The 25,377-nt window shown below is 42.6% G+C and overlaps 1 protein-coding gene across 1 annotated transcript in view; it reads left to right on the forward strand.

Moving 5' to 3' along the window:
- The first annotated feature begins 710 nt into the window (after positions 1–710).
- Positions 711–25,377, forward strand: part of LOC139411650 (proprotein convertase subtilisin/kexin type 6-like) — an 89,266-nt gene continuing 64,599 nt past the window's right edge. Inside the window, exons 1-7 of the mRNA XM_071158259.1 lie at positions 711–1,312; positions 3,528–3,632; positions 7,699–7,824; positions 9,339–9,482; positions 10,770–10,846; positions 15,461–15,549; positions 23,614–23,786. Coding sequence (XP_071014360.1) covers positions 1,076–1,312; positions 3,528–3,632; positions 7,699–7,824; positions 9,339–9,482; positions 10,770–10,846; positions 15,461–15,549; positions 23,614–23,786 — 951 coding nt within the window. The 5' untranslated portion in view covers positions 711–1,075. The remainder of the gene's footprint in view (positions 1,313–3,527; positions 3,633–7,698; positions 7,825–9,338; positions 9,483–10,769; positions 10,847–15,460; positions 15,550–23,613; positions 23,787–25,377) is intronic.

Here is a 25,377-nt window from a genome sequence, read left to right on the forward strand (position 1 = left end):
GGTGTTTGATGTGCTCTAATCCCAAACGTTGTTTTAAATTAGAAAAGGGGACAATGCCACCACTGTAATCTATATAGGATGTGTCTCAAAAGGTCCTTTATTCCCTACATGGAGCATTACTAATCTCTACATAGAACACTGTGTGTATGTGTGTGTGTGTGTGTGTGTGTGTGTGTGTGTGTGTGTGTGTGTGTGTGTGTGTGTGTGTGTGTGTGTGTGTGTGTGTGTGTGTGTGTGTGTGTGTGTGTGTGTGTGTGTGTGTGTGTGTGTGTGTGTGTGTGTGTGTGTGTGTGTGTGTGTGTGTGTGTGTGTGTGTGTGTGTGTGTGTACATGTGTGTACATGTGTGGTAAAAAGTGTGTGTTTGTGTGTTTGTGTTTGTCATGCTGTATAGAGACACACAATCAGAGTGATTGCAATGATTGATTGCAATTACTATCTTATGTTTCCATACAGTATGCCTATGGCAGAGCAGCAGTCTTGACAAATAGACAGGATGTTGTATTATTCAACCGTTATTCATTCTTCACTCTCCAATGGCTTCTATCAACATAACTGTTTTCAAGAGACAGGGCCTACTTGACAGTCAGATGACAAGTGTATAAATATTTTCTTTATTCCTCTAAGATAATTGGACTTTGGGGTAGTTTATTGAATAATTCATTATCATATTGTTGCAGCAGCCAAAGGCAGAGGAATTATGCCATTGTTCAGTAGCGCATTGACTCTTCAGAGCAACGTGCTGCTATTATAGCGCAGGTTGGAGAGGCGTGGGCTACTACCGATCCCCTATGAGTGAGGCTTTGATGTTCGCACAGACGGGCTCTTTACCAGTGCGTCCCGCTGCTATAGGCTTGGCATGAATGGCATTCTCTGTTGGTGGCTGTGCGTACACGTAGAGGAGCGCTAGCGCGGGATAAGGGTTGGCGCCTGAGGTTCATATTTTACACTTTTTAAGGAATTAAATATCAGTCAACCCAACCCGGCTGTAAATTTCGCTCGGACATGATGGATTTATGACAAACTGCATGCCTTTTCTGATGGAGTTGGATTGACGACTGACTCATTTGAGCGTCCATGCGTGTTATATTTGTAGAGATGTGTTTTATCCCTTATTCTAGAGCTGATGTTGTAGGACAAGTTTCGGACACCAAAATGTGTATATTTTTTATTTTCATATTATCAACTTTAGAAATATGTCAGTCGCTGGCCCCTCGGAACGTTTATACAAATCACTGGGCAGTGCGTATTGCAGGGGGACAAGAAGAAGCGGATAAACTTGCTGCTAAATATGGTTATAATAATTATGGACAGGTAAGACCATTACCGTGTTTTTATTTTGTGCAGCGCGACCTGTTATGATTCCCTCTTTCTGCTTTGCGGATCAATAGTCTAATGTTTTGTCGAGTTCAGCTGCTGAACTTCGATACAGTAGGCTGGCTATTTGTCGATCATAATGCAGAGACATTCATAGAGGAATCAAAGAAAAGTGACGTGTGCGATTATTATCCGTGTCTGGCAAGCACCTGAACCCCAGCGCCAAATGTACAGCTTTCGGAGTTACAGAGCGATTTTCAGTTGGCAACACAAACGCACCAGCGCCACTGAAGTACATTCTTTTCAGGCCGTTCACTTATGGGCAATGGTCACGTTGCACTGTCCATACCCAACGAGACTAAACATGACGCTGTAACTATACAACGTGTTGTAGACTACAATAGGCTTGTGCACGATGATCAACATTGGAAATGGCGCTGTGCCAAAAAAAGGAAGTGCTCAAATTTGTAATATTGGGTCATTTTCATTTCCCAAAAAGGACTACATTCCAACTTGGTACACTATTGATGTTTTCACTTTAAGGATGTTATATATGACTGGAATGGGTTTACTTAATTATAATAGTGGATTTGTTCTGCTCTTGTTTTAGCCATAATAGGCCTTTACAATCCTTCCCAGGGGGTAAAGCAGTGATTATCCAGATTATTTTTAAGAAGAGTGTCCCACAGCATGGCTTCTGTTGCAGCCTTCTTATTGAAGTTGACCACATGCTATAAACAGCAATAAATGATCATGTGGTCTTGACATTTTAGTATTGTCTCCCATTGGGATTCACCCCCTATGGAACTTCCTAACGGATCTTAATTTGAATTTACTGACAGGGGATAGATACCCTTGCAGAATTCATGCAGACTGTGAAGATGACAAGCTTGTGGATGGGGGAGAAAGCAGTAGATAATCTATAGATTATTGACATGAATCTGAGGATAACAAGTCATTTAGGAGTACGGACGTGGCCCACATAACTACTGTAGCCTAACAGATGACACATTTATTCAGGGTATAAGGATTGACACAGTGTTTGCATGATTCAGAGAAGTGTGACATCTGAAATTTACGTTTATTCAATGGACCTTTGACCTTTTATGTTGTGACATTTTATATCTGCAGCGTCTGTGTACACTCAGCTTGCTATCTAGGCAATCATTCCAAATTCCTAAGAACTGACAGACTTGAATGGAGAGGGAGAGAGAAAGGCAGAGGGTGAGAAAGAGGGGAGAAATGGAGTGAGAACAGCAGAGTGAGAGAAAGAGGGAAAGAGAGAGTTGAAATGAGTGGGGGAGACATATCGAGCAAGAGACAGAGAGAGAAAGAGGCTGAAATGACAAATGAGTGAGAACAAGACAGAGGGAAAGAGATGAAGGGAGGTAGCGAAAGGTTGAGCGAGAGAGAGTGTTAAAGAAGTCCTGGTTCAGATAATAACGCGCCTCAGTGCCAGAAGTGCACATGTGCTCTGGGAATCCTGCCCGCATTTTTGGTGCAAAGTCACAAGAGAAAAAAAAATCCTATTTATTACTTCACGTGCTTTGGATCTGAAATGGTTATTTTCCTCAGAGTAAGCAACATTAGCAGAAAAAGTCCTTCTGTACAAATGTAGGATCTTAAGTTGATCACCATGTTGCAGGAGACAAAACCTTGTTTATTTGAGGTTTAAAAAGGCTTCTGAAGTTTGTAATTTCCACTTTGAAAATTCAGACTCGACTTTCCCTTACAAAAATTGTATCAACCCCCTACAAAAATGTCCATGAATTCTAATCCACATAATAATGAACTTGTCCCGTTGCTGCAGGATTATTTTCCTGCTGTAGTAAACTGGCTCACATTAAGATCCTACATCTGTATGTGTTCACAAACTTCGCATTGTTGGATACCGGTGCAAACATGTTTTTTCTCAGAACAATGTAGGCTGTTTGGTCTTAGGTAATCCTTAGATAACCAATATCATGTACTGTATATCGATTTGCATTGATGTACAGACAGTAACATACAATACAATTATATTTGATCACTTCACTGCATACTCTATATCTCACTTTACTGTAGAATGCAGATTTAAGCTGGCGTTACCCTGTCTGCTGCCCACCATGATCATTTGTATGTATACTGTAAAGATTGTAGTGTATTTTATTTTTCTTCTTCTTCTTCTTCTCGCTGCAACCCTACTGTTTGTTTTCATGTTGTTGCTGTCCAGATCGGGAGTCTGGAGGACCATTACCATTTCCACCACAGCAGAGTGGTGCGCAGAGCAGCTTTCTCCACTAGGGGCGCTCACTCCTTCATCCAGATGGACCCAAGGGTGAGACATCTACTTGGTAGTTACTTGGGGTGAATCCTAACCTAGAATTTTCACATAGTGGTCTATTTTCGTCATGTGAAAACTGGTGCATTTGCATTTTCCAGCCCTAACACCAGGTTCGGCAATTTACCTGTCAAACATCAGCACACTTGTGCTCAGATGGAGGGGTTGGAAATATTTGAGGTGTGTCCTTAAAAACATGATCCAAAGTGCTAATTTCAGGCAGTGCTGGTAGGGATATTTAAGACCGACCTAAAGCTGGTTTCAGCAGTAACGTAGATGGTTATGACATTAATATTGACAGCAGAAACACAGCCTATCCAGCCGTGACGCACACTGTCCATATGAACATGGAACAAGAGGAGCCTGATGTGCTTTTGGAGTCTGAATACTTCCTATTTAGAAACACAGTCTATCCAGCCGTGACGCACACTGTCCATATGAACATGGAACAAGAGGAGCCTGATGTGCTTTTGGAGTCTGAATACTTCCTATTTAGAAACACAGCCTATCCAGCCGTGACGCACACTGTCCATATGAACATGGAACAAGAGGAGCCTGATGTGCTTTTGGAGTCTGAATACTTCCTATTTAGAAACACAAAAAACGTGCTTTTCCCCATTTTCTTTCATTTGCTTTAAAACCAAGCATAGCCTCCTCTCAATGAAGGCTTTTTTTCTGCCCAAATCAATCGCAAAGTAGTCAAGACTGTCGATAAAGGGTTTGGCTCCCGAGACCACTTGGAGATAAATCTTAATCACCAAAGCTTTATTAAAATGTAAAGTTTGAGAAGAGTAAAACGGTGAGCTGACATTCTCTTTTTATGTCTGCATTGTAGGCAGGCCCACATTATTTTAGCCATGCAGGTCCCGTTTAGCTTTTGTGTAAGCCCCTCCATAGTCTGCGTTGTTTTAATATTATATGCCCAAGGGAAGAAATGTTGGTGCCTGTAAGTGTGACATAGCCTATTTTAAAAAAGTTGTGTCTTTTGTTGTTTCATTCTCTTTTTAGGCCTTATCAATAATACATTTCATCTTGCTTATTGACAATGTTTTGCATGTCCATGCTCAGCTATAATGCAATTTGCTGTAGACCTAGTCCCTATATCAGTGTGAATTCTATTGAAGCCATGCCATTACTTAGAACAATGCTGACTGCAAATGGGTTCAAGTTCATCTATTTAGCAAAGATGGAATAGATAGGTGTACATGTTGTTATTTCGTATCTGTAAGCCATTTAACTAACTATAACGGACAAATATTGGCATTGGACTTGATTCCAAGGCAAGACATAAAAGATCATAAATACACAACTTGAAGCAACCACAAGTTTAGCCATGGAGCACATTCTGATTGGCCAGTGAGGGGCCAAGCCTTGACACACCCACAACTTGGTAATTCATCAAAACCCAGCCCTTTCCAGCCAAAGCCAGCAAGTCCCCAGATAATTGTAGTAGTGAAAAACGTGTACAAGTCTATTAATATGTATGTGTGAATTGTAAATGTGTTTTTTGCATATCCTAACTCCCCCTGAGACACCTTCGGAGAGTGGGGTCACGGCCAGGGTCTGTTATCACTTTCAGCAACCCGGGAGCAACAGATGAGCAAGTACCAGAGGAGGCTGGTGGGATGAGCTATAGGAGGAATCAATGCAACGGTATCACACACATCAAACATATGGAAACCACATGTTTGACTCCGTTCCAATTATTCTGTTCTTGCCATTACAATGAGGTCGTCCTCCTATAGCTACTCCCACCAGCATCCACTGGCAAATACATAGTCACAACAGTATAACGTTAGTCACAAAAGATGAGCAAACACATGAGCTTAGGGATAGTTCCCTCGAAATTCAAATGTACATGATTTTCCACTTAGCTTGGCTGTTGTTGATTCTCTAAGACAGCTGTTGATATTTGCTTCTGTAGCAGGAGCCTACTGGGGCATGGAAGCCTGTGACATCATCAGCTCTTGTGCTCTGCTACAGATTTTGACTCATGTCTCTGGGTTAGAAATGTGGCAGACAGATGAAATATTTAATGGTAAAGAGCAAAACTTCATATTTGAAGTGGAATTTCCCTTTAAAGTTGGAATCCTTAACTTCTTATGGCTGCAGGGGCAGTATTGAGTAGCTTGGATGAAAGGTGCCCAGAGGTGCACAGAGTAAACTGCCTGCTCCTCAGTCCCAGTTGCTAATATATGCATATTATTATTAGCATTGGATAGAAAACACTCTGAAGTTTCTATAACTGTTTGAAAGATGTCTGTGACTATAACAGAACTCATATGGCAGGCAAAGACCTGAGAAGAAATCCAAACAAGAAGTGGGAAATATTGAGTCCGTCTTCTAAGACTGGCGCAAGGGTTGAACTAGTGTTATGGATACGGTAATGGTTAGGAGTTAAAATCCCATTTGTCGCCAGAAAGTCTTGTACCTCTGTTCTTCCGACCACTTCAGCCCAGCTGTTTTACAGACGCAGCCCGCACACAGAGTTGGGTCTTTAACATACCTAACATAGTGATAGTTGACAGACCATTTTTCCACTCAAGTGTCTCTCTCCCTGCATGCCCAGATCTCATCATTTACTCTGTCTGGATGAAACATAAGCAGAGAGACTGACACGCACACACACACACACACACACACACACGCACACGCACACGCATGCGCACGCGCACACACACATGCACACACGCACACACACACACACACACACACACACACACACACACACACACACACACACACACACACACACACACACACACACACACACACACACACACACACACACACACACACACACACACACACACACACACACACACACACACACACACACACACACACACACACACACACACACACACACACACAGGGACCAAGAGAAGGCAATCCAATCAAAATCCTATCAGAACCTCGAGACAGATACACTTGGATAGATACATAGATACATGTACCCATCACCTGTATCACATCAGGCCCATCAGGTATTACTGGAGGCCTCCTACCACCCTCCACTTATAGCCTACAGGCAGCTTTAAGAATAAAAGTTGCAGCTGTTTGGGGAGCCTCTCCTCTGGCCTTCTCCCTGAGATTATCTCACTCAGACAGGCAGGATCTCAAGAGTAATAAAAGCCAAAGCCCAAAGTCTGGAGCTCCTCGACAGAGCTCATCCTGATCATATCACGCTCTAAGCCCTGTGTGTTTAAATGAAAGGTTGGGGCTGATGCCTAGAAACCAATTTTACCTCTGTCAGGCCTCTGATTTGCTGTCCCCCCCCCCAGCCTGTGTGATTTCACCACCAACCACTGTCACAACATAACTTATCAAGAAGAGAAATCTAAACACGTCATCTATATGGTTTCTGGGCCTCTCACCACAACCACTGGCCTACTACAGTAGGCTATATACAGTAGTTAATAAGATAGGACAGGTTTCCCGGATACAGATTAAACCTAGTCCTGGACTTTAAAGCTATTTCAATTGATATTCTCCATTGAGCATGCTTTTAAGTCTATGGCCAGGCTTAATCTGTGTCTGGGAAACGGGCCCATTGTGTACAATTAACTCCTAATATGCAATGGTTTGAGACTGCTATGAAGGCATGCACTGAATCGGAGCATGCAGACACCACATGCAATTAAAACACGTCTTTGAATTGGGACCGCACTGCACGTAAACAGAGTGTGTACGTATGCAGGGTGCTTTGTGAATTTGTATTTCAATATGTTTATCACATGGATTAAGAATAGATAGGATGGCTCCCAAATGCCCCCTGTTCCCTATGTAGTGCAATACCTTTGACAGGAGCCCTATGCGCCTTGGTTAAAAGTAGTGCTCTACATAGCAAACAGGGTTCCATTTGGGACAGATAAGTAGTCATTCATTCCAATTTGCAAATCGACAAACGTGTTTGTTTGTTAATGTGTGTAAAACCCATATCCATCCATGCAAGCCACAGTGTCCCTATGGTCTCTCTACTGTGTATGTGTGTGTGTGTGTGTGTGTGTGTGTGTGTGTGTGTGTGTGTGTGTGTGTGTGTGTGTGTGTGATGTCTTTTTAGGTTGACTGGGTCCAACAGCAGCTAGTGAAGCAGAGAGTAAAGAGATACATCAAAAGCGACACCAGAAGCCCTGACCCCAACTTCGTCCACTTCAACGACCCCAAATGGTCCAACATGTGGTATATTGTAAGTACACTACATATCTACCATCTATCCTCACTGGAGTCATATATGTAGTAGTACTTGAAATAATTGAATCAAGGAATAAATAAAAATCAGGGTCATATTCATTAGGGCACGCAGTGGAAAACTTTACTCGGCCCTGGTCAAAAGTAGTGCATTATCTAGGGAATAGAGTGCCATTTTGGACGAACCCAAACGAGTGCCCTCACATCTCCTTGACACCATGGATCCCCCTGTTTAAGGTGCACCACTATTCCCTGAACATGTTTTTGTCACCACACGAGTCTAATACAAACTGCCTTGAGCTAATGCATCTCTGCGGCTATGGTCCGGTCGTCTTTTAGTAATTAAACCAGGTTGACGATAAGAGCTTTGGGTCGGAACTCAAGTGTGAAATTGTCCAGAGCCTGCAGTTCTGTTGTCTACTCGGGAGAAGTGTCCGAACTTCTCAGGGCTCAGGGTAAATCTGGGGTTAGGATGGATTAGATGCTATAGAGGCGATGGATGTGGGCAAAATGATTCACTACCTGAATGTGCACTACATGGCAAGAATGGAACTGTTGCCTATGCTGGGGATGGGCCTCCGCTTTGGCATTCCGTGGGAGAAGACATTTTTAAACAGACAGATGGCCTATAATGGTTTCTCTCCCACAGAGCTTACGTTGTATATCTCTTTATCCTATATCTCATGCCAGAGTCTGTTGGGGCGAGTGTTTAACATGCATACTAAAAATAGGAGTCAAGGGGCAGAATCCTAATGCTCTTTAAGAAACGTGGGCTGGGTAAATGTAGGGGAAGTGCTGGGTTGTGATACTGGGTTTGGATCCAGACCTGGTTCTCTTAAATACTTTGAGCATTTGATAGATTAAGCCTGCCTGGAATGCCAGATGGGAAGAGTTGACACTTGTTGGACTATTCTGTTCCATTGTGCCAGACAAGCTAAATCAAGCACTGTTAAAGTATTTGAAAGAAAACACATTATGTGAACCCAGATCTTTTGGAGGGGATTGGGTGATATAACATATAGAGAGACGATAATGGATGGAGAATTTATACTCAGGGTCATGTTTGTCTCACATCATCCTAATGCTGGGTGAGTTCAGAAGGGCACACCTTATCAAAATGTTTTGCAACAGAAAATGAAAATCTGTGTTCCTATTGGACAATATCTGGTAGTACCTCCCAGATGAATTCTGTTTTGAAACCTTTTGTACCTATTTAACACGACCCTAGTATCCTGCCAGACAGTTTCACTCATCTGAGGGGAACAAAATTTGCTCTTCAATGTCCCCACATTCAAATTAGGAAGTGGGATGCAAAGATAAAAAAATGACAAACTCAAGGACAACCAAGCCATCGCTGTTGAATAAAGGTAACTTATTTTCCATTTTTAAGGTTGTCAGTGACACATCGGTTGACATGACAGATATACGTACTGATTAACCTAGGACCCCAGTCTGACCACTCCTCTGTTTCCTATTAACATTGTGTGTGTCCTCTGTGGTCCTCTTCCTCAGCACTGTACAGACAAGAACAATCGCTGTCGGTCAGAGATGAACATTCTGGCAGCGTGGCAGAGAGGCTACACGGGCAAGAACGTGGTGGTCACCATCCTGGACGACGGCATCGAGAGGAACCACCCTGACCTGGCACAGAACTATGTAAGTATACTATTGGGGTCTCTTCACATAGTCAAAAGTTTTGTTCACATATTCCTAGCACACAATGACTACATCAAGCTTGTGACTCTGAACTCATTGGATACATTTGCATTTTGTTTGGGTTGTGTTTTGGGTTGTGTTTTGGGTTGTGTTTTGGGTTGTGTTTTGGGTTGTGTTTTGGGTTGTGTTTTGCCCAGTGGGAACTGAATGGGGAGTTATTTTTATGTTTTGAAAGGGCTACAGTAAAGTAAAGTGTTTATATATTCCAAAATGATGTCGCAGTCAAATGAAAAATGACAACTGCTATCAGTGCCCATCCCTAATGGATATGAATAAAGATGTGTACAGAATATAACACAGAAAATAACAGAACGTCCACCACCACCACCGTAGTTGCTGGAAAGGACAATGTGAAAAGAAAATACCCGGCCAGAACAGTTTGAACAGAAAGGGTACGTCCACAGAAACAAGACACCCACACTGCTAGTATTTGTTGAGGCCATAACAACACACCACCTTTGTCGGACACATTTCATTTCTGTGCCTGACACATTGGATTACGTCTCTAAATTATGGCCGGTGTTGGTTCCAATCTGTCTCTGGTTCTTTAATAGCGCACGAGATGAGATATGACTGAAATGCGGAAAAACCATGGCAATATATTTCCTTTTCTGTTTTATATCCTTCAGTGAGCAAGACATGCTTTGTTTTCTCCTTCTATCTGTCTCTCTGTCCCTCTGTCTCTGTCTCTCTGTCTCTCTGTCTCTGTCCCTCTGTCTCTGTCTCTCTGTCCCTCTGTCTCTCTGTCCCTCTGTCTCTGTCTCTCTCTCTGTCTGTCTCTCTGTCTCTCTGTCCCTCTGTCTGTCTCTCTGTCTCTCTGTCTCTGTCTCTCTGTCCCTCTGTCTCTGTCTCTGTCTCTCTCTCTGTCTGTCTCTCTGTCTCTCTGTCCCTCTGTCTGTCTCTCTGTCTCTCTGTCTCTCTCTCTCTGTCCATCTGTCTCTGCCTCTCTGTCTCCCTGTCCCTCTGTCTCTGTCTCTCTGTGTCTGTCACTGTCTCTTTCTCTGTCTGTCTCTCTGTCTCTCTGTCCCTCTGTCTGTCTCTCTGTCTCTCTGTCTCTCTCTCTCTGTCCCTCTGTCTCTGTCTCTCCGTCTCTCTGTCTCTCTGTCCCTCTGTCTCTGTCTCTGTCTCTCTGTCCCTCTGTCTCTGTCTCTCTGTCTCTCTGTCTCTCTTTATCTGTCTCTCTGTCCCTCTGTCTCTGTCCCTCTGTCTCTGTCTCTCTCTCTCCAGGACCAGCTGGCGAGTTATGATATCAACGGGAACGACCATGATCCAACTCCTCGTTATGATTCTAGCAACGAGAACAAGTGAGAGCAAACATCCTTCAGTCCCCATCCTATCCCTCTATCCTTCATTTATTCCCTCCCTCTCCGTCCTTCTACGTCATCACTTCATTCCTTCACCTATCCATCCATCCTTATATTCCTCATGTATTTATTCCCCTGTCCCTCTATCCATCATCCATCACTCTATTCCCTCTTCACCTATCCATCCATCCTTATATTCCCTCTTCCCCTCTCCTTATCCTTATCCATCCTTCCATTCCCTCTTCCCCACTCCTTATCCTTATCCATCCTTCCATTACCTCTTCCCCTCTCCTTATCCTTATCCATCCTTCCATTCGCTCTTCCCCTCTCCTTATCCTTATCCATCCTTCCATTCCCTCTTCCCCTCTCCTTATCCTTATCCATCCTTCCATTCCCTCTTCCCCTCTCCTTATCCTTATCCATCCTTCCATTCCCTCTTCCCCTCTCCTTATCCACCCTTCCATTCCCTCTTCCCCTCTCCTTATCCATCCTTCCATTCCCTCTTCCCCTCTCCTTATCCATCCTTCCATTCCCTCTTCCCCTCTCCTTATCCATCCTTCCATTCCCTCTTCCCCTCTCCTTATCCATCCTTCCATTCCTTCTTCCCCTCTCCTTATCCATCCTTCCATTCACTCTTTCCACTCACCCCTCCATTACTTGCACCCCTTTCTATTCCCCGTTCCCCATCCCCACGTACCTCCAGTCCTCCATCCTTCTATTCCTCCATATTTCCTTCCATCTATCCCAATGTACCTTTACTATGTACCTTTATCACTCTTTTCCTCCATCCCTCCATCTCTCCATCAACCCATCCCTTGGGCTATTGATGTCACACTTCCCTACACCACGCTTCTGATGTGACCTAAATGACTCATGCACTGTTTTAATGTACATCATTATTAATATGGTACTTTAATGAAACACTTTGACTTTCATCTCTGGTGGATGTGGCTGGGTGTACATATGCTGCCTTGTAGGGTCTCTCTCTCTCTCTGTCTGAGGTCTACAGGCTGGCTAATGAATATAAACAGCACACAAAGACAACTTTGAAATGTGACAGGAAAATGTGATGGCCTTGAAATGTGACAGGAAATTGTGATGGCCTTGAAATGTGACAGGAAAATGTGATGGCCTTGAAATATGACAGGAAAATGTGATGGCCTTGAAATGTGACAGGAAAATGTGATGGCCTTGAAATGTGACAGGAAAATGTGATGGCCTTGAAATGTGACAGGAAAATGTGATGGCCTTGAAATGTGACAGGAAAATGTGATGGCCTTGAAATATGACAGGAAAATGTGATGACCTTGAAATGTGACAGGAAAATGTGATGGCCTTGAAATGTGACAGGAAAATGTGATGGCCTTGAAATGTGACAGGAAAATGTGATGGCCTTGAAATGTGACAGGAAAATGTGATGGCCTTGAAATGTGACAGGAAAATGTGATGGCCTTGAAATGTGTCCCCCAGCTGCAGTGCACCACTGTTTTATTTGTCATTGAACCTTGTGTTGTTTTTATCAGACTTGTCCCACTGGAACATCCAACATTCCATTGGTGACGATTTGAGCAACTTGCTATGAAATAGTTTGACCTGATTTGTGACCTACTTTATTCTATTATACGTATTCAGTTACACACATGTCTCATCTATGGTTATAAACTGACTCCAGACCAGATAGACTAGCCACTCATCATATCCTGTTGTGTATTCAGTTTGAGAGTTACTTATTCAGTTACACAAATGTCTCATCTATGGTTATAAACTGACTCCAGACCAGATAGACTAGTCACTCATCATATCCTGTTGTGTATTCAGTTAGACAAACGTCTCATCTATGGTTATAAACAGACTCCAGACCAGATAGACTAGTCACTCATCATATCCTGTTGTGTATTCAGTTACACACATGTCTCATCTATTGTTATAAACAGACTCCAGACCAGACAGACTAGTCACTCATCATATCCTGTTGTGTATTCAGTTACACACATGTCTCATCTATGGTTATAAACTGACTCCAGACCAGATAGACTAGTCACTCATCATATCCTGTTGTGTATTCAGTTACACACATGTCTCATCTATTGTTATAAACAGACTCCAGACCAGACAGACTAGTCACTCATCATATCCTGTTGTGTATTCAGTTACACACATGTCTCATCTATGGTTATAAACTGACTCCAGACCAGATAGACTAGTCACTCATCATATCCTGTTGTGTATTCAGTTACACACATGTCTCATCTATGGTTATAAACTGACTCCAGACTAGATAGACTAGTCACTCATCATATCCTGTTGTGTATTCAGTTTGAGAGTTACTTATTCAGTTACACAAATGTCTCATCTATGGTTATAAACTGACTCCAGACCAGATAGACTAGTCACTCATCATATCCTGTTGTGTATTCAGTTAGACAAACGTCTCATCTATGGTTAGAAACAGACTCCAGACCAGATAGACTAGTCACTCATCATATCCTGTTGTGTATTCAGTTAGACAAATGTCTCATCTATGGTTATAAACTGACTCCAGACCAGATAGACTAGTCACTCATCATATCCTGTTGTGTATTCAGTTAGACAAATGTCTCATCTATGGTTATAAACTGACTCCAGACCAGACAGACTAGTCACACATCATATCCTGTTGTGTATTCAGTTGCTATCATCATGTTTCTTATTGCTGCACTGAAGGCATTTCTGTCACAACACAAACTTCACCAAGCAATCAAATTAATCTGGAGTCTTGTTGACAAGCAAACAAACCCAAAAGGTCTTTATTGATGTTCTCCTCCATCTCTCTCCCCTTCACATCTCTCTCTCTGTATAGTGTAATTCACCCCTGGCTGTAGAGGGAAACGTAATTGGGATCAGGGGGAGAGGGAAAAAAACTATTAAAGAGAAAGCCATTCATGTCGTTTCTCTGTCACCCAGCCTTGGTGAGATGAGTTCCCTGGATGCACCTGGACTGGGGTGAGATTAGTGTGTGTGTGTGTGTGTGTGTGTGTGTGTGTGTGTGTGTGTGTGTGTGTGTGTGTGTGTGTGTGTGTGTGTGTGTGTGTGTGTGTGTGTGTGTGTGTGTGTGTGTGTGTGTGTGTGTGTGTGTGTGTGTGTGTGTGTGTGTGTGTGTGTGTGTGTGTGTGTTTGTGTGTGTGTGTGTGTGTGCATTGGTATACAGGCCTGATCTCTCTCCTCTTAAACTCATTACTGCGTGGCCTAACAGGAGGCGATGTGACACCATGTTTTGTAATCCACCATGTTTGGCCACACATACATTTTCAAACAAGGCGACCAGCTGCACTGCAGGGGAGTGAACAGCATACTGGTCCACGTACTCACCTCAGTTCTCGCTTTCTCGGGAGAAAGGACTGGAACAACACTTCTTGTAGTTCTCCTCTCTTTATCTGTTTCTCTCCATCACGCTCTCACTAATTCCACATCTCAGTTGAAGGCTGAAATTCACCTTTTACAGTTTCAGTAGATCTCTGTATTCAGTACGATAACGTCTTTGTCACTTCCTTACTTAAAACTTCACAACATTTTCTCATCTCATCTTTTCTCTTCTCAATCATTTTTTCATCTCAATATTTTCTCATCTAATTTCTCTTTAAAACATCTATTTGGTGAGTCTGGTTTGTTTTTGTGAAGAGGTGAAGTAAGAGGTTTTTCATGTCTCTCGCTGGTGAAACAGTCATTATCCAGTAGCCGTCGGTCCCTTGGTGCTGTAGACTCCTATCAGGTGTGTTAACATGCTGTGATAAAGAGCGTAGGGAAGGAGAGAGAGAGAGAGAGAGAAGAAGGGAATGAGGAAGAGTGTCAGGTGTTGAATATTCACTCCTCCACCACCTGCTGAGCCTGTGAAGAGAGGATAACCTTTACTTCATTCCAGAGGTGGACTGATCCCTTCTGTTTGTGTGATATGTAAATGAAGAGTGGGAGATGAAATGCTTAGTATAGACCTTCAACTCTTTTCAGTCCTTTACTAGTCCTTATGTTTAGTGACGGTATTACCCTGGACAGCCTCGAAGAGGACGGACCCTTCTGAGCCTGGGTCCTGTTACACTATTAGAAAAAAGGGTTCCAAAAGGGTTCTTTGGATGTTCCCATTGGAGAACCCTTTTAGGTTCCATGTAGAACCCTCTATGGGAAGGGTTTTACATGAAACCCAAAAGGGTTCTACCTGGAACCAAAAAGGGTTCTTTAAAGGGTTCTCTTATGGGAACAGCCAAAGAACCATTCTAGGTTTTTATATAGCACCTTTTTTTCTAAGAGTGTAGTAAAGTTTCTTCCTTGTAGGGAATTGTTCCCTGTGCTTCTGCTTGTGATTGTTGTTTGGTCGAGGCACGGTTACTGCAAAATCACTTTGTGACAACTGCTTTATAAATAGGATTTATTTGGTTGGAGCCATTTTAGATAAGGTACATGTATGTGCCAGCACTACCATAAGATAACATTCATTTACATTGGAATGAGTTTCTGTATGACAGCATTCCATCATGTAGTTCTCCTGGGCTAATACTAGCCATACTGATGAAAAACGTTCCTCTTCTTGCTCCATCTCTCCTCTCCATCTCTCCTCTCCCCCTCTGTTCTTTTTCTCTCCAGACATGGGACGCGGTGTGCCGGTGAGGTTGCAGCTGTGGCCAATAACTCCCACTGCATTGTGGGAATTGCATACAATGCACGCATTGGAGGTATAGTATCCTCTCCTCTCCTCTCCTCTCCTCTCCTCTCCTCTCCTCTCCTCTCCTCTCCTCTCCTCTCAGACAGAATTATTCTGCACGTGTGCACCAGATTAACCTTGACTTGTCCTGCTCTGTGTAAAAAGTGTGTGTGAGAGGTGTAATAAGAATGTTTCTCTAGCTTGCAGCGCTAAGTTGTGGACATTCATGCGTTCACAAGGCATTAATCCCGGCGCGGTTTCTGTGATGTCAAATGTCGAGTGTTTTTAATCAAAGGACAGAATCTCACATCCCCTCCCACTGTCTTGTCTTCTCTGCAGCTGTGCTGAAAGCGCAGGCATTTTTGTCTTTCTCCCTCTCTCTTTTTCCATTCATCCATCTCTCTATCTCTCTCTCTCTTTGTCTTTCTCCCTCTCTCTTTTTCCATTAATCCATCTCTCTATCTCCCTCTCTCTTTGTCTTTCTCTCTCTCTCTTTTTCCATTCATCCATCTCTCTATCTCCCTCTCTCTTTCTTCTCTCACCCCATTGATCCCTCTCTCGTTTTAAACATATTTCTCTCTCTTTCTCTATTTCATCTCTTTATAACCCTCTCTCTCATCTGCAGATGTCTGGAATGGTACAAGTAGCCTTTACAGTACTATAGTGTAGTGAATGGTACCAGTAGCCTGTACAGTACTATAGTGTAGTGAATGGTGCAAGTAGTCTTTGCAGTACTATAGTGTAGTGAATGGTGCAAGTAGCCTTTACAGTACTATAGTTAGTGAATGGTGCAAGTAGCCTTTAGAGTACTATAGTTAGTGAATGGTGCAAGTAGCCTTTACAGTACTATAGTTAGTGAATGGTGCAAGTAGCCTTTGCAGTACTATAGTGTAGTGAATGGTACCAGTAGCCTTTACAGTACTATAGTGTAGTGAATGGTACCAGTAGCCTTTACAGTACTATAGTGTAGTGAATGGTACCAGTAGCCTTTACAGTACTATAGTGTAGTGAATGGTACACATAGCCTTTACAGTACTATAGTGTAGTGAATGGTACAAGTAGTATTTACAGTACTATAGTGTAGTGAATGGTACAAGTAGCCTTTACAGTACTATAGTGTAGTGAAGGGTACAAGTAGTCTTTACAGTACTATAGTGTAGTGAATGGTACAAGTAGCATTTACAGTACTATAGTATAGTGAATGGTACAAGTAGCCTTTACAGTACTATAGTATAGTGAATGGTACAAGTAGCCTTTACAGTACTATAGTGTAGTGAATGGTACAAGTAGCCTTTACAGTACTATAGTGTAGTGAAGGGTACAAGTAGTCTTTACAGTACTATAGTGTAGTGAATGGTACAAGTAGCCTTTACAGTACTATAGTATAGTGAATGGTACAAGTAGCCTTTACAGTACTATAGTATAGTGAATGGTACAAGTATCCTTTACAGTACTATAGTGTAGTGAATGGTACCAGTAGTCTTTACAGTACTATAGTGTAGTGAATGGTACACATAGTCTTTGCAGTACTATAGTGTAGTGAATGGTACAAGTAGTCTTTACAGTACTATAGTGTAGTGAATGGTACAAGTAGCCTTTACAGTGCTATAGTGTAGTGAATGGTACAAGTAGCCTTTACAGTACTATAGTGTAGTGAATGGTACCAGTAGCCTTTACAGTACTATAGTGTAGTGAATGGTACCAGTAGTCTTTACAGTACTGTAGTGTAGTGAATGGTACCAGTAGCCTTTAAAGTACTATAGTGTAGTGAATGGTACCAGTAGCCTTTACAGTACTATATTGTAGTGAATGGTACCAGTAGCCTTTACAGTACTATAGTGTAGTGAATGGTACCAGTAGCCTTTACAGTACTATAGTGTAGTGAATGGTACCAGTAGTCTTTACATTACTATAGTGTAGTGAATGGTACAAGTATCCTTTACAGTACTATAGTATAGTGAATGATACAAGTAGCCTTTACAGTACTATAGTGTAGTGAATGGTACCAGTAGTCTTTACAGTACTATAGTGTAGTGAATGGTACACATAGTCTTTACAGTACTATAGTGTAGTGAATGGTACCAGTAGCCTTTACAGTACTATAGTGTAGTGAATGGTACCAGTAGCCTTTACAGTACTATATTGTAGTGAATGGTACCAGTAGCCTTTACAGTACTATAGTGTAGTGAATGGTACAAGTAGCCTTTACAGTACTATAGTGTAGTGAATGGTGCAAGTAGCCTTTACAGTACTATAGTGTAGTGAATGGTACCAGTAGCCTGTACAGTACTATAGTGTAGTGAATGGTACCAGTAGTCTTTACAGTACTGTAGTGTAGTGAATGGTACCAGTAGCCTTTACAGTACTATAGTGTAATGAATGGTACCAGTAGCCTTTACAGTACTATAGTGTAGTGAATGGTACCAGTAGCCTTTACAGTACTATAGTGTAGTGAATGGTACCAGTAGCCTTTACAGTACTATAGTGTAGTGAATGGTACCAGTAGTACAGTACTATAGTGTAGTGAATGGTACCAGTACTACAGTACTATAGTGTAGTGAATGGAATCAGTAGTCTTTACAGTACTGTAGTGTAGTGAATGGTACAAGTAGTCTTTACAGTACTATAGTGTAGTGAATGGTACAAGTAGTCTTTACAGTACTATAGTGTAGTGAATGGTACCAGTAGCCTTTACATTACTATAGTGTAGTGGATGGTACCAGTAGTCTTTACAGTACTATAGTGTAGTGAATGGTATGCTTGGATAATGGGAAGAATGAGTAGACGTTACTGGGTTCTAACTTCTAGGGTTCTAGGTTCTAGATGGGCTCTAGATTATATAATTTACACAAACCAGTTATTGATGCATGGGCTTGCCTGCCATGCAATATTGTGATGGCTAAAACCCTTTTAGGTTTTATAGTTAGGCTAAACTACATTATATTTCTCCAACACTCATCTTACTCAGTAGAACTGTTGGTTTGCCCTCTGTGGACCCTGTCCCTTTTCATTAATCCCTCCTCTCTGATTTTCCTCATCTGCTTCAAGTCAGTGTATTTGTACTCTCTCTCTCTGTCTCTCGCTCTCTCTTCTATCTTCTCTCTCCTCTCTCTCTCTCCCTCTCTTTTCTTTCTCTCTCTCTCTTCTCTCTTGTTCGCCCTCTCTTTTCTCTCTCTCATGCTATCTGTCTCTCTCTCTCTCTCTCTCTTCTCTCTCTCTCTCTCTCTATCCTCTCTCTCTCACTCTCCCTTGCTCGGTCTCTCTCTCTCTCTCTCTCTCTCTCTCTCTATCCTCTCTCTCTCACTCTCCCTTGCTCGGTCTCTCTCTCTCTCTCTCTCTCTCTCTCTATCCTCTCTCTCTCACTCTCCCTTGCTCGGTCTCACTCTCTCTCTCTCTCGCTCTCTATCCTCTCTCTCCTTTCTTCTTTACAGTGAGGTTTCTCTTGTGAACGCAGCTCTCATCAGGTCTGTATCCCCCCAACCCCCAAAGGAACAACAGGAGAGGGCATAACAAACCAATACAAACACCATAACACTCCCCCTACCCCCTTGTTCCCCTTTCATCACCAACCCTCCCCAAGGCACAACTTCAATGATATTTCTCTCTGTCGCTCCAAAATAAAAAGTGACTTAAACAAGATACCATACTAGATTACCTACCGTGGCTGTGAGAGCTATGCTATTGCTGGAACAAATTTTTCTGTTTTGATTTAGTAGAATCAGGTGTGTTGGTTGTTAGTGTGTCTGTGGGGGGTTTGGGGTGGGTGAAGAGGGCCGTGGGTTTGTTATGGTGTTCGTATTGGTTTGTTACGCCCTCTCCTATTGTTCCTCTGCTAACACAGAAAAGTCAATTTCTATAATGGGAAAGACACTTGACACACAGGTGTGTGTGTCTGATGGATTGTGAGATATGGGCGACAAGAGACTATTCAAGAAATAATCATCCTCCACAACCGTACAGAAAGATGCTCTTGTCAAATAGTCATTTCTAGATCCAGCACACATTTCCTTTATCTTCCTCTCCTGCCAAATACAGAACTAGAACTCTGGCATGGCAACCATCGTCAGAGGAATGCATGCGTATCCCTCGCATTAAAAAACTTCTGGACTTCCTGGTTGTAACCTTGTGAGACACATCAGGAGCCTCTTAGTTTTCTTCATGCACCATGGAAACAGAACCATGACACTCACTCACTCACTCACTCACTCACTCACTCACTCACTCACTCACTCACACACTCACACACACACACACACACACACACACACACACACACACACACACACACACACACACTGTTGGAATCCTTGATGGAGGCCTGTGTCTAATGGAGTAATGGATTCAATAAAGTAATTATAGATTGACCACAGAAACACTGTTTGTTAGTGTGTGTGTGTGTGTGTGTGTGTGTGTGTGTGTGTGTGTGTGTGTGTGTGTGTGTGTGTGTGTGTGTGTGTGTGTGTGTGTGTGTGTATGTAACTGGAGGCAATGCTGGCGGAGGGCCAGAGTAAATGTTGTCATAGCGGATTCCACCCGTTGACTTCATAGCTTATTTCTATTGCTTTTTAACCTAGCTGTCTGAACAGGCTCTCTGTTTGAATTTACCACACACACACGAACATGCACACACACACACACACACACACACACACACACAAACACACACACACACACACACACACACACACACACACACACACACACACGTTATGTTCTTCTATCTTTGTGGGGACCTAAAATGTATTTCCATTCAATATCCTTTTTTCCCTAACCCCTAACCCTAAACCTTTACCCTAATTCTGACCCTAACCATAATTGTAAACCTAAAACCTAAGCTTAAAATAGCCTTTGTTCTCATGGGGACTTGGGTAATGTCCCCACGGGGAGAATTTTCCTTGTTTTACTATCCTTGTGGGGACTTTTGTGGATTTTTGGTCCCCACAAGGCATTTTTCTTATTTTGTTGCCTCACAACCTGGAATTAAAATAGATTTTTGGGGGGTTTGTATAATTGGATTTACACAACATGCCTACCACTTTGAAGATGCAAAATATTTATATTGTGAAACAAACAAGAAATAAGACAAAAAAATGAAATTCTCAATTGGATTGAGGTCTGTGCTTTGACTAGGCCAAGACATTTAAATGTTTCCTCTTAAACTACTCAAGTGTTGCTTTAGCAGTATACTTAGGGTCATTGTCCTGCTGGAAGTTGAACCTCCGTCCCAGTCTCAATCTCTGGAAGACTGAAACAGGTTTCCCTCAAGAATTTCCCTGTATTTAGCGCCATCCATCATTCCTTTAATTCTGACCAGTTTCCCAGTCCCTGTTGATGAAAAACATCTCCACAGCATGATGCTGCCACCAACATGCTTCACTGTGGGGATAGTGTTCTCGGGGTGATGAGATGTGTTGGGTTTGCGCCAGACATAGCATTTTCCTTGATGGCCAAAAAGTTCAATTTTAGTCTCATCTGACCAGAGTACCTTCTTCCATATGTTTGGGGAGTCTCCCACATGCCTTTTGGCAAACACCAAACGTGTGTGCTTATTTTTTTCTTTATAAGCAATAGCTTTTTTTCTGGCCACTCTTCCGTAAGGCCCAGCTCTGTGGAGTGTACGGCTTAAAGTGGTCCTATGGTCAGATACTCCAGTCTCTGCTGTGGAGCTTTGCAGCTCCTTCAGGTCTATCTTTGTTCTCTTTGTTGCCTCTGATTAATGCCCTCCTTGTCTGGTCCATGAGTTTTGGTGGGCGACCCTCTCTTGGCAGGTTTGTTGTGGTGCCATATTCTTTCCATTTTTTAATAATGGATTTAACGGTGCTCCGTGGGAAGTTTCAGATGTTTTTTTAGAACCCAACCCTGATCTCTTTCTCCACAACTTTGTCCCTGATCTGTTTGGAGAGCTCCTTGGTCTTCATGGTACCGCTTGCTTGGTGGTGCCCCTTGCTTAGTGGTGTTGCAGACTCTGGGGCCTTTCAGAGCAGGTGTATATATACTGAGACAGATCATGTGACACTTAGATTGCACACAGGTGGACTTTATTTAACTAATTATGTGACTTCTGAAGGTAATTGGTTGCACCAGATCATATTTAGGGGCTTCATAGCAAAGTGCGTGAATATATATGCACGCACAAACAAGTCTTTTTTTCCATTTTACTTCATTAGTTGGACTACATGAAATCCAAATATAAATCAATTTAAAATACAGGTTGTAATGCAACAAAATAGGAATAACACCAAGGGGGATGAATACTTTTGCAAGGCACTTTAAGAACCAACCCACCAACACACACACACACACACACACACACACACACACACACACACACACACACACACACACACACACAAACAAAATATCACAAAGAACTGCTGGTTCAATACTGCCATGTCTTTTTTGGACAGAGTTGCCCTTACAGAAAAAAACTATATATTTCACGTGAAATTTCACATAGGAAGTCTTGTGTGTTTTTGGAACACTTCACATGTGATCATATGTTTTCACATGTGTAGTTTCATGTTATCACATGTTGCTTTACATGTTGTCACATGTTATCACATAAACTTCACATAAGATCACGTGATCACATGAAAACGTGTTTTTGGAACACTTCACATCTGGTCACATGAGAATTTCATGTGGTTTTTCCATAAGGGTGTTGTCGCATGTACTTTATATTAGATACATTTATGTCACTCTGTATTCCAGTTGAATTGCTTGTTAGCACATTGGTGTTCTTAACAGCTGTCGCCAGGAATAGAAGGGAATGTCTTGGGCACCTGCGAGCCTCTAAATAACTACAATAAAATGTATTGGAACAGATTTGCCAGCTTGTAATTGAGGGAAATTGTTTTGCTAATGCAAACAAACAGCCTTTATGAGTGAGCCCCTGCTTTATAATTTGTTTTACGCTCAGAACTTCCTCCAGAACTTTTCACTCACTCACTCACTCTCTCCCTCTCTCTCTCTCTCTCTCTCTCTCTCTCTCTCTCTCTCTCTCTCTCTCTCTCTCTCTCTCTCTTGCTCCCCCCCTTTGGGAACATACTGTTCATTTTTAAATGAGGAGATGGGTGGATGGAGGAGTGAACTCAATGGAGGGTTGGAGTAGAGTTAGAGGGATGGATGGAGGGGAAAGGGGGAGAGAGAGTCTTGCCGGGGTACAGCGAGTAGAGATCTATCCATGTAACCCACACACACACAAGCACACACACACACACACACGCATACACACACACGCACACACACACACACACACACACACACACACACACACACACGCGCACACGCACACACTCACACACACACACACACCACACACACACACAGTCTTTTTCACACACCCTCTTGCCGGCTGTGTTGTTTGACAATAAATATGTGTTTAGAGTGGAAGATAAAGCAGAAGAGGAGGGCTGAACCAAACAACAGAGTGAAACTGTGTCTTTGTGCTTCAGTAAAGGGAATGCATGTGTCGGCATAGTTTCACATTGGTCCCACTTTTCTCTGAGTTCTCAGCGGTCGCCTAGCTGGCAGCAAAGGCTTCTGATTATAATCATGCCATGTTGACCATGAGTGGGATCTTAATTCTGCCCTCAAACCCTTTGGCCCTGTTTCAATTCTATAAAGCGACATCGTTTGTTGGTTCGTTAGTTTGTTAGTTCGTTAATTTGTTGTTTTTTGGTTAGTTGGCTGGTTCCTTCCTTCCTTCCTTCCTTCCTTCCTTCCTTCCTTCCTTCCTTACTTCCTTCCTCGGTGTAATCACTGATCTGACTAATCGTTATCAAAGCTATGTGAATATATCCTGGCTCTCAACTATCCAACATGTGTATTTTGAGGGGACCCAAGGTAGACTAGCTGTTACTGAAGCTGAACACACACAAACAAAACAAATACGCTGACTCATTCTTTTAAACGGCAAGTCACCTTTGGACACAAATATCTGCTAAATGACCATCTATTTGTTATTGTAAAACACTTTATGACAACGATTTTAAAAAAGTGACTTATAAATGCATTTGATTGGTTGAGCGATTCATTGTTTTATTTATTGATTTATTGATTGGTTGATTGATATTGGTTGTGTAACTGTGAGTAGGTATTCGTATGCTGGATGGTGATGTGACAGATGTAGTAGAGGCGAAGTCCCTCGGTGTCAGACCTGACTACATAGACATCTACAGCGCCAGCTGGGGACCTGACGACGATGGAAAGACTGTGGACGGACCAGGGCCTCTGGCCAAACAGGCCTTCGAGATGGGCATCAAAAAGGTGAAGTATGGTCAATAACCACGTTTCCATCCACAGTTTTATGTGAGTAAAGTCATATAGAATTAAAAAAGACTGCTGTGCTGAAAACCGGATGTTTCGGTACAGTTTTCTGAATGGCGACAGATCATCTGTTCGTTTGACATGGTGGGATCTTTTTGTGCAGGTAAAATTCATTTTGCGAGAAATGCTGGTGGAAATGCCTTTATGCGCAAATATTGATATAATAACCATCACATTGAAGTAAACTTGGAGTCACATGATGATATGTTGTGTGGTCCTCCCACTACGACTCAGGAAACCATGTAGTTGATGAGGCTACAGATGAAATAAGTAACGATGAACTTCACAGGGTGGTGAAAGTGCACGATGATGAGCTTGATGCTTCTTTCCGTTAAATATCGAGGGTGACATGATGATAGGTGCTTGACTGCCGTTTGACAAATGTAAATATTCTTATCCATAATAATCTCATCATGGAGACGACCCTACCTGCACTGTATCTGTGAGCGCTTGGCTAGAGCACCAAGACCAGAGGAGGCACATTGCTATTTAACGCAACAGTTTTTATTTTTAAACTATCTGTAGAGTTGAAAATGTGATGAAAACACATTGAACTTTAGATGTTTATCGGATACCTGAAAACTTAAGCAAAAAGTAAATGTTGTGCACACGAACTCATAACTCACCGATTGTTTTGCGGAAACAAACCACTGGTGGGATAATGTGCATATTTTATTTATTGATTTTAGAATATTCACATGAAAATCTGTTGACAATTGGATGGAAACCTAGTTTATAGCTAATCCCACCCTATGTATTGCCCAATGTAGCGCACTACACTGCTGTCGATGATACCCCATTCCCTGGGCCATATAGTGCACTACTGATAACCCCCTTTGGGCCGTATAGTGCACTACTGATAACCCCCTTTGGGCCGTATAGTGCACTACTGATAACCCCCTTTGGGCCGTATAGTGCACTACTGATAACCCCCTTTGGGCCATATAGTGCACTACTGATAACCCCCTTTGCCATATAGTGCACTACTGATGACCCCCTTTGGGCCATATAGTGCACTACTGATGACCCCCTTTGGGCCATATAGTGCACTACTGATGACCCCCTTTGGGCCATATAGTGCACTACTGATGACCCCCTTTGGGCCATATAGTGCACTACTGATAACCCCCTTTGGGCCATATAGTGCACTACTGATGACCCCCTTTGGGCCATATAGTGCACTACTGATGACCCCCTTTGGGCCATATAGTGCACTACTGATAACCCCCTTTGGGCCATATAGTGCACTACTGATAACCCCCTTTGGGCCATATAGTGCACTACTGATAATCCCCTTTGGGCCATATAGTGCACTACTGATGACCCCCTTTGGGCCATATAGTGCACTACTGATAACCCCCTTTGGGCCATATAGTGCACTACTGATAACCCCCTTTGGGCCATATAGTGCACTACTGATAACCCCCTTTGGGCCATATAGTGCACTACTGATGATCCCCTTTGGGCCATATAGTGCACTACTGATAACCCCCTTTGGGCCATATAGTGCACTACTGATGACCCCCTTTGG

This window comes from Oncorhynchus clarkii, chromosome 6 (assembly GCF_045791955.1).
Source record: "Oncorhynchus clarkii lewisi isolate Uvic-CL-2024 chromosome 6, UVic_Ocla_1.0, whole genome shotgun sequence".
NCBI classification, from domain to species: domain Eukaryota; kingdom Metazoa; phylum Chordata; class Actinopteri; order Salmoniformes; family Salmonidae; genus Oncorhynchus; species Oncorhynchus clarkii.